The sequence below is a fragment of the Sceloporus occidentalis genome, unplaced genomic scaffold (assembly GCF_023333645.1).
Source record: "Sceloporus occidentalis isolate IW3139 unplaced genomic scaffold, rSceOcc1.0.p SCAF_148, whole genome shotgun sequence".
In the NCBI taxonomy this organism is placed as follows: domain Eukaryota; kingdom Metazoa; phylum Chordata; class Lepidosauria; order Squamata; family Phrynosomatidae; genus Sceloporus; species Sceloporus occidentalis.
In genome coordinates, this window is record NW_028317128.1 from 1496555 (window position 1) to 1507222 (window position 10668).

General features: G+C 48.7%; 1 protein-coding gene across 1 annotated transcript; it reads left to right on the plus strand.

Moving 5' to 3' along the window:
* The first annotated feature begins 6639 nt into the window (after positions 1-6639).
* Positions 6640-10459, plus strand: NR1I2 (nuclear receptor subfamily 1 group I member 2). The gene is made up of 8 exons (XM_089500149.1): positions 6640-6830; positions 7626-7756; positions 8050-8237; positions 8546-8688; positions 8930-9075; positions 9302-9418; positions 9741-9849; positions 10315-10459. Exons 1-8 carry the CDS (start codon positions 6640-6642, stop codon positions 10457-10459), a joined length of 1170 nt encoding a protein of 389 aa, XP_089356275.1.
* Positions 10460-10668: the final 209 nt, after the last annotated feature.

Genomic DNA, 10668 nt, shown 5'->3' on the forward strand with positions numbered 1-10668 from the left:
CCGGATTTAACTACCCATCATGCGGGGCCGGCTCAGCCTTCACTGTCTGCTAGTGTTTGCCCTTCATGATGCAGAATTACTATTCATTATATATAATATTCATTATATATACCATGTGTGTGCGTATATACTGTATATGTCATGTGTTTTTGTGTGTATATATGTATATATATATAATATATATATATATATGTGTTTGTGTACATACATGTAGGTATATATGTACCGGTTGTATACGTCATCCTGTGGTGTATCTCGTGGGGAGGGAGTCTGCATGACGCGGGGTTTAGGAGTCAGTCGGCTTCAGAGATATGATAAGACGATGCGTTGTAACGCGCTGCGTGCGCAGTTGATATCTCTGCTTATATCGCAGACATATGTTTTTTTTATTGGGGTCTATTTAATCTTCCAAGCGTCCTTCTTTTTTTTTTTTTTTTTTATGCTTTTCTGTATCTAAGCGATTTAGATATTTATAGGAAGCGGCATTTACTGGCAGCGCGTGACGGACAGACACCCCGCACACACACGTATAACGCATCCCATCCTTATAACCCGTTATATCCCTGTATATTCCTCATATTATATATTATATACTCCCCCCCCGTATAACTAATCCCGTCCTTATAACCCGTTATATCCCTGTATATTCCTCATATTATATATTATATACTCTCCAGCCCGTATAACTAATCCCGTCCTTATAACCCGTTATATCCTGTATATTCCTCATATTATATATTATATACTCTCTATCCCGTATAACTAACCCCGTCCTTATAACCCATTATATCACTGTATATTCCTCATATTATATTTTATATACTCTCCGGCCGTATAACTAATCCCGTCCTTATAACCCGTTATATCCTGTATATTCCTCATATTATATATCATATACTCTCCGGCCGTATAACTAATCCCGTCCTTATAACCCGTTATATCCCTGTATATTCCTCATATTATATTTTATATACTCTCCGGCCGTATAACTAATCCCGTCCTTATAACCCGTTATATCCTGTATATTCCTCATATTATATATTATATACTCCCCGGCCGTATAACTAATCCCGTCCTTATAACCCGTTATATCCTGTATATTCCTCATATTATATATTATATACTCTCCCACCGTATAACTAATCCTGTCCTTATAACCCGTTATATCCTGTATATTCCTCATATTATATATTATATACTCTCCGGCCATATAACTAATCCCGCCCTTATAACCCGTTATATCCTGTATATTCCTCATATTATATATTATATACTCTCCCCCGTATAATTAATCCTATCCTTATAACCCGTTATATCCTGTATATTCCTCATATTATATATTATATACTCTCCCCCGTATAACTAATCCCGTCCTTATAACCCGTTATATCCCTGTATATTCCTCATATTATATATTATATATTCTCCGGCCCGTATAACTAATCCCGTCTTTATAACCCGTTATCTATCCCTGTATATTCCTCATATTATGTATTATATACTCTCCCCCCATATAACTAATCCCGTCCTTATAACCCGTTATATCCTGTATATTCCTCATATTATATATTAAATACTCTCCGGCCGTATAACTAATCCCGTCCTTATAACCCGTTATATCCTGTATATTCCTCGTATTATATATTATATACTCTCCCCCGTATAACTAATCCCGTCCTTATAACGCGTTATATCCCTGTATATTCCTCGTATTATATACTCTCCCCCGTATAACTAATCCCGTCCTTATTTTTACTGTATTTTATTTATTCTGGGGACATTTATGGCGTACTGAAATCCGGGGCAGTTGTCAGGTATAGTGAAGGAGATCCGTTGGTTATGGCGGTCACTTTGGACTCGCTTTATAGAGCGTGGGGCGATAAACCCAATCGCCAACCGCTAGCCCCCCGCCCCCCCAGCGCGGGCAATCGGCGTGTTTGTCATTATATACAGAAAAAAAGACGTCATAAATTCTAGATCAATAACCAATTCAATGAGATCGCCGGTGATTGGCTGTATCTGGCGGGGGCCGGCGCGGATTTCATCGCCATTAATATTATTTTAACATATTACTAATTATATGTATAGAAAGCAGAAAGCGGGATTTACTCAAATGGGGCTCAGTGAAGCGTGTGCTGCTCGAACACACACACACGTGTTACACGTATTAACCAATAAACTCGGTCCATCATCAGGAATATATTATCAATCGCTATGGTGATAAGACCGTTTTTTTAATTATATTCAAATTTGCAGCATAGTCACTTTTTGTACTTAACCCCCATACATATAACTTTACATTATACAGGGTTCCGGCTCGCTGATTTATCTATACATTATACAGGGTTCCGGCTCGATGATTTATCTATACATTATACAGGGGCCGGTCACTGATTTAACTATACGTTATACAGGGTTTCGGCTTGCTGATTTATCTATACATTATACAGGGGCTGGTCACTGATTTATCTATACATTATACAGGGGGCAGCTCGCTGATTTATCTATACATTATACAGGGGGCGGCTCGCTGATTTATCTATACATTATACAGGGGTCGGTCTCTGATTGGAGGAATGAGGCAAGGCTGCCCCCGAGGGGGCGTGCATGGCTCCGCCCTTTTGCTGAAGTGCTCCAGGAGCTCAGTATAATCCGGCCGGATCCGTGGAGAAGGTGAATCGTCTCAGCAGCTCCCAGAGAGAACAAAGGCACTCTCCTCGTTATCGGAGTGTTTTGTGTGAATCCCCCGTTTCCTTGGTTTCGGGTTGCGTTGCCGTAAGAGACGCACCCTGTCGATTCCCGTAAAGCCGGCGCATGGTGGAGTCAGGCGCCAGGCAGGTGGTGGCAGGAAGTCTGTTACATAATACATGTTCCTGCGTGCCGGGGTTTGAGGGGATTCCGGTTCCCGTTATGTAATCCCCCTTCTGCGCCATGAGCTGTAAATTAAAGCTGCCGTTCCACCCGCTCTACTGAATCCAACACCTTTATGGACAGCATTAGTAGCACCATCCCCCGTCCTGTCCATGCCCAAACCCAGACCCTGCCGGCAGATCGGCCCCATCCGGCCCCCGTCTAGTCGCCCGTTTCTCCTGCTGTAAAGACTCAAACCTTAATCAGTCGTTGGTCTCGTCTTAGATTCAGGAGCCGTACGTCTATCCCATGCGTGTTTAATACCCTCACTGTATTACCCTCTACCACCTCTGCTGGGATGCTGCTCCACTTATCCACCAGTAAAACAGGAATCTGTGTGTTCTGCGGCCAGCGCTGGGATCGCACTTTTTTTCTCTGTTTAATAATAAATAGCTTTTGGTTTTCTGGTCACCAAAGGGTTACGTTTCTGCCCTGAAACCTTTTGAAATTATTTAGCCGTTCCTGTTTGCCGCCCGGCAGACGCTTTAATAACCGGATAAACCGGTTCCAGGGATTTTTTTTCCGCCCTTTCCATTATCTGTGTGATGCGGGTCACCCCCTGCGGTCGGGGCCGACACGGATACCCCGGGTACTGGGGCTGTTTGCTGCCCGCGTGGAGCTGACACGGATGTCAAATACACCAGAAACGAGCCGTGACTGAGGGTTTAACCCTTTAGCAAACAGCACGCCGCCTTATGCTTAATATATGCTTTAACTTATGGAAATGAAAAGATTAATTGTAACAATTAGGCTAATTAATAATTACACCGAGGGGGCAGGAGCAGCGTCCCAGACCGTGTTCACCACTGATTACCCCGGGGGACTTCGCCCCTGGACTCCGGAGTCGTTAATTCCCCAAAATGTATCAGATTAAACATATCGCTCTGTTTTCCTTTTTTTACCCCGGTTGTAGTTTTTGCCCCATAATATAAAGTTTTCAGGCAGCTGCATATCAGCCATTTGTATGATACTCGCTCTGATATCTGACCCCCGATCTACTAACCCCCCCCCGACTCCTTATCATACTGCCTGTGGGGAACAATAGAATGACTCAGTCTTAATCACCCAGTCTGACTAAAGTCTATGGAGGACCGGACTTCATTAGCATTGCAGTAAAGCGTCGTCCCTGTGTGGTGTTTGAGCCGGGAGGTCACCGTGCTGCTGGCTGTCTCTGGATATGTCAGTAAACGGGCTGAAATTGATGAATGTGATCATTTCTGTTATGGTTACTATAGTAACGGAGGGCTTAGGGTTTTCTTACCATGTGAATAGAGAATAAAAAGGCTGATATGGAGACCACCGTGGCCGCTCTGCGTCTGTTCCCCTCCGTCTCCGGTCTGCAGCTGCCTCGGGTGTCATTTAAACGGACCTTTCATCCCCAGATATGTCTGGAGACCGTTTTGTGTCTCCTTTTCCAACTGAAGAGGAGACCTCAAAGGCCTCCTTCATTCCCTTCCCTTCAGGCCTCTTTTCTCCCTTTCTTTCCCGGTGGGCGCTTGTCACCTGAGGCGGACGCAGACACTGATAGGCTATTGCTATAGAAACAAACTCTTAAGTTTTTTTTTATATGCAATTGAGTTTCTGAGGAAAGAATGAGGCTTCTGCACACAAAGTGATTAGTGGAACTGCAGCTTTAAATCCGATAACCCTGTCACTGTAACAACTGGAACAGCCTCCCAGCAGAGGTGGTAGAGGGCAATACAGTGAGGGTATTAAACATGCATGGGATAGACATCCGGCTCCTGAATCTAAGACGAGACCAACGACTGATTAAGGTTTGAGTCGTTACAGCAAGAGAAACGGGCGACTAGACGGGGGCCGGATGGGGCCGATCTGCTGGCGGGTTCCCTAAAGGTTTCTTTATTTTGGGGAACATCTGGAGAAATCTGAAGAAAGGAAAGAGTTAACCCGTTGTACTGCGCTACGGAATATGATGGCGCTTTGGTGTATAAACAAAATATGCCCTGGAAGGTCCCTGAGCCCGGAGGGGGTGGCAGAGGGTAAATTACCCCCATGCTGACAGCTGGACAGAAGCCAAGAGGTTATTGCCCCTGGGATATTGCTCTTCCTTAATTATTGCCCCATGAGGTGTACAGAATGCAGTAAATGTCAGAAGGTGTGAGGCAAAGGCCCGGCTCCCCTTCGTGCTGCGCATGTTACAAGCCCCCCTGGGGTGCAGGTTTCTGGGGGCCGGGGGTCTCTGTATTGATTATAACGACTGAACAGATTAACCCCTTGATTAGCAATTGGTGGTGTGTCCAATTGAAAGGGGCTTTTTTTTTTTTTTTTTGCTCTGTACCCCTCCCCCATGGGGCACCTGTCATTCATCACACCCTGATCCTCTTTTTCTGCCTCCTTGTACCTTCCTTCTGTCCCCGTCTGTCACTTTTTGCCCCCCCCCCCCGCCCTGGATCCGGAATGTGCCGTGGAATGGATTCCTCTCATTTTTCTATCTTTTTGGTGCAATTTCTGGAATTGCGGAGCTCGGGGGCAGCTCTGCTGTAAATTTGGTGGTTGGGGGCCCCGTTTCCGCAGTGGGGCGTTCGGGCGCTGCGTGCGTTTCCGAGGACTCGTCATCCCCCGCTGATTCCATAAAAAACAAAATACAAAATAAAAAAATAATTTGGTGAATCTGATCCAATGAACTCCACAGGGGTGCAACTAGAAACCACTAGGCCCTGGCCACCTTTGCCCCCAAGCAGCTTATAAGTGCCATCTTAACCACCAAACAGCCTGTTTCTGCCATCATTGCCCCCAAACAACTTGTCTGTGTCGTCTTTCCCCCCCAACATACACTGTGGCACACATATGTAAACACACTTACACAAATAGCACACATTTACTCATACTCACTAACACACACTCCATCTCGACCTACTTACACATCCATGCTCACATACATACATACATTCATTCATTCATACATACATGCTTACATACATACACACACACACATACATACATTCATTCATACATATATACATACATACACATATATATATACATTCCTGCCTGCCGCGCTTGCCTCTCCTGCAGCTTTCGGCGACCAGGGTCACCCCAGGGCCCTAGAGGCATGGGCCCCCCGTCGCAGCTGTGACCCCTGTAGTTACGCCACTGGAGTTGCACACAACCAAATGGTACCTGGGGCCAAATCTGCAGAAACCAACGACCCCCTGATTTACCCCTCCCATCTATGCTGAGACCCAGCCCACGAGGAGCTGTACAGGGGTCCCCTGGTCGAGATCTCTGGTCACCCCGACTGTTCCACGAAGCAGACTAATTGCCCTAATAGGGCGAGCTGCCCCGGGTTTTTTAAGCAGAGGGTCTGCCATCCTCTGGACCTTTAGCCCTAGGCCAGTGTGCGCCATGGCATGCTCAGCTTGGTAATAAATTCGCTTTGGAGGCCGCCAACTGGTGTCGCGTGGCAGCCTCAGGGTGGGGGGGTTGGATACCCCAAGTTGCCTCAGGTCCCCGATTTCTTAACAGAAAATAATTGGCTGATGTTGGCAGACAGCGGTGTCGGCAGCCGGGTGAAGGATTGGGGCGCTGGGGGTTGGTGGCCCTTTTCCTCTCCCTGGCCGGGTATGTTGGGTTTGGTGCGTTGCCTTCCTGCGCCCCCCCAGGCTAATGGCGTCTCCTCTTGCTATATATTTCCAGTTTGGGCTGAGGAGCTGGACTGTAAATCCGAGAAGTGGCTGTTCTCGGGGGTCGGGGCTGGGTGACCGAGCCATGTCCAAGCTCCAGGAGGCCATCGTACTGGAGGAAGAGGAGGAGGAGGAGGAAGAAGACGCCTCCACCAGCTATGGGACCGCGGATGATGACGACGACGGGGAACCCAAGATCTGCCGCGCATGTGGGGACCGAGCCACGGGGTACCATTTCAATGCAATGACCTGTGAAGGGTGCAAAGGGTTCTTCAGGTGGGTGCTGTTTATTTACCCCGGGTATTCATCAGAGCGTCACCTGAACCTGGTGTTTATAGACTTATTTTCCCCTAGACATGGAGGAAGAAACCAATACATAAGTGTTTATTGGGTGGCATCTATTTTCTGCCCCAGTCAGCTGACCTTTATTATCGCCATGTGGCTGTATCACCCCCCCCCCCCGCTCAGGGTAGTAGAGAAAGGGCAGGGATGCCGGCGGTTTCTTGGTTTGACGTACGGTAGTCTCTGCCCCTGAAGGCAGGTGGTCTCGGTGTATGGGGGGGCCCCGGCAGACAATAGCTTTAACTATATTTAGGGAAGTGGGGGAGGTGACCTGGCAACAGGACAGGGGGCACCTTCAGTCTGGACAAAGGCACTTGGGGGTAACAAGCCAAATATTCATTAAGAGACGCTTCGTGTAAACAGGTGGTTACAACGAGAGCCGCTCTAAGCCGGCCATAGAAGCCCTCGCGGTGGGGCCGGCAAAATGTCAGAAATCCAGCCCAATAACTAAAGAATTCCTGCACCTGTTTTCATGCATTAAAATTAAATGATGGCGTTCGGTGCGCCTCTATTTATTCCTCCCCCTTAACCAGAATAATATTTGGAGCTCCCCCACCCAAATAAATGGCGAGCGGTTCAGGTTTAACGCTGCGGGGAGGAGGGGGGGTGATATGAACTCGTTATTGGAGAGAGTGTGGTAATTGCACCAAAGGAATTCAAAAATGCGTGCCCCGTGGAGGGGTCTGCTCGTCTCTCCCGTCATACGTTCCGTGTCTTTCCCGTTTTTAGGCGGGCGATGAAGAGGGACCTGCGGCTGAGCTGCCCCTTCCAGAACTCCTGCATCATCAATAAAAACAATCGGCGTCACTGCCAGGCCTGCCGGCTGAAGAAATGCCTGGACATCGGGATGAAGAAGGAACGTACGTGACGCCTTTCTGCGTTATATCAGACAATTCACTTAGTGACACAACCCCCCCCCCCCCCCCCCCGACATCGGGGGCCAGTGCTCTCCATGTCACAGGTTGGGTGGTAGACGCATCCCACAGCGGGGCCTTAAACCAGGTCCCCCCAGCCTCACCCCTTTTGAAATGGTCCCCCAGCAGGGCTGGATGTCTACCCCCCCGGGTTCCCGCGGTCTGCTGTTTTGGTTGAGTGTAGTCTGTGCCGTAATTCTGGCTGCCAGTCCGTGTGATCCGGTGTCCTCTGCCTGCAGTGATCATGTCGGACGAGGCGGTGCAGAGGAGACGGGCGCTGATTAGAAGGAAGCAGGGGCAGTCTCTGCCCCCCCCGGCGATGTCCGCGACCTGTCTGTCCACGGAGCAGCTCAACCTCGTGGCTCAGCTGATGGACGCCCACGCCAGGACCTTCGACTTCGAGTTCAAATACTTCAGGGATTTCAGGGTAGGTCACAGCTGTGCTGGGGTTCCTCTGGTCTTTTACTCAACTGAGGGGCAGTAAATCCTCTTAATTTTATCCTTAAGGAGATGATCTTCGGTCTTCAGCTTTTTGGAACTTGGGTTTCTTAAAATAGAACCTTCGCATCTCTTCTCCCAAGTTCCCAAATGCCTATTCCATGCCAACTTTTCCTACTACTTGTTCGGCTCTGGCTCTTTTTCATTGAGGTCCTTGGGAGGAGATCCTGAGAAGTCGGGCCCCTGGGCCACGCACTGTTTCGCGGTATAACATTCTGCCTCCTCGCTGTGTTTTAGCCCATCAGACGCACCTGGGACTCCGGCGACAAAGTCTGCTCTACCTCTCCGAAAGCCTTCGTGATGCTACCTCACCTGTCCGACCTGGTCACCTACATGATCAAGGGCGTCATCGACTTTGCCAAGATCATCCCGTACTTCAGGTGAGTTCTCTGGACCGGCCAAGTTTGAGATGCATATCCTGTTTCGAAAGAAGGGGCAACCCCACCGGTACCGAGACTAGCAAAACCTTTCCAGCTAGGAGGTTAACCGCCCTCGGTACTAGTTGGTCTACTCAGCCTTGTTGAGAAGACGACATTTTGTAGATGGGACCTTGTTGGACAGTTTTTGGGGTCTGTGGGTTCATGCTGAGGAATGATCGTTTCTTCTCTCCACCGTCCTCAGGAATTTGAATATTGAAGATCAAATCGCTCTCCTTAAGGGCTCGGCCTTTGAGTTGTGCATCATCCGATTCAACATCGTGTTCAACTATGAGTCCCAGACGTGGGAGTGCGGGGACATCACCTACAACATCAACGACATCGAGATGGGTGAGTCTTATGGCGGTCGCTGCGCTTTTCATTCATCCACTTCATTTGTAAATCTCTGGAGAATGAGATGAATGAGGAATCGCTCCTTTCATTCCTCGGGTGGGGGAGAGTATGTATGTATGTGTGTGTGTGCGCGTGCGTGTATGTATCTCCTATTCTGTAGTACGGCACTTTTACCCGAGCGCCGGCGCTCCCTCGGTGACTCACGTTGTGCTTTTCTTCGTAGCCGGCTTCCGCCACCTGTTCCTGGAGCCGCTGATCCGGTTCCACTGCATGCTGAAGAGGCTCTGTCTGCACACGGAGGAGTACGTCCTGATGCAGGCCGTGTCGCTCTTCTCTGCTGGTGCGTCCGCCTCGTCTTTTACACGCCGTTTAGGGCCTCGATCCTTCCCGTTTTATTTCACAGCCGTACGAGTAGGGTACGGCGCATGCACGCCAGCTGGGGCCATGGCACAGAGCCATGGATATGCTGTTGGTAAAGGTGCCGATAATCCCGACAAGGAATAATTTATCTGTTTTTGGGTGAAATCTGCCCTGATTAAAGTCATTAAATGTGTGAGTTGGTAATGTGGCCCCTGGCTGGAAAACGTCTCACAGAATCCGCCAAACCCCATCGCACCCGGAGAGGGGGTATTTGAGGCGTTCTTTGTATTTCTCTATCGTAGACCGCCCGGGCATCCAGGACCGCCGCGCTGTCGACGAGCTCCAGGAGCTTTTAGCCCTGACCCTGATGGTGTATATAGATGCCCAGCGCCCACCTGCCCCGGGGAACAGGTAAGAGACCCCACAGTCCCTAACGTGGAAAACTCATTCGCCAACAATCCGTTAATTCATTCGCTCTAAAATATTCATGCGCTTGGTATATAAGACCTGTCGTCCAAAGAGCTTACACTCCACAGACCTGTTAAATGCTACAAGCCCTGCTATTTTATTCTGATTCCTGCACCAGTTTGTAAAATTTATTGAATTAAAAAAATATTAAAATGGGTCACCAGATGCATGATGGGAATTGCATTCAAAGCTCATTAACTAAACGAAAGGCCAGAATGTAGCACTAGAGGGTGAGATGGATGGAAGGAGGTTTTCAGTCACTCCGCGTCCTGCTCTATTTATCTAAATTACTGTATGAGCGGCGTCACCCACCAGGCTTCCGGTAGCTGCCGGTGCCGTTCCTGTAGTGTACTCGGTGCCAGGCATTACTCAGTGCTTACGGGCTGATAATTCATTCTCTCCGTTCAGGATGCTCTTTGCCAAGATCATGGAGTGTCTGACGGAGCTCCGCAGCGTTAATTCCGAGCACAGCAAACAACTCTTGCAAATCTTGGACATCCAGGAGGATGGCACCCCGCTGATGAGAGAGGTGTTCAGCAAGGTGCCTGAGTGATGGTGCCATCCGGCTGTGGCGCAGCCTGCCTACACCTCGTGAGGCATGCTGAGCGCATCGCAGGCAACAGTCCGTCCATCCAATTAGAGCAATGCAGGCTGCAGTCTGTCCATCCAATCCACATGCAGCTATCTGTCCAGCTGGGGCGATCCTGGAGATCACTGCTCTTCCCTGTTCTGGGGTAATATGGAGATGTTTGGCTCCGCGGG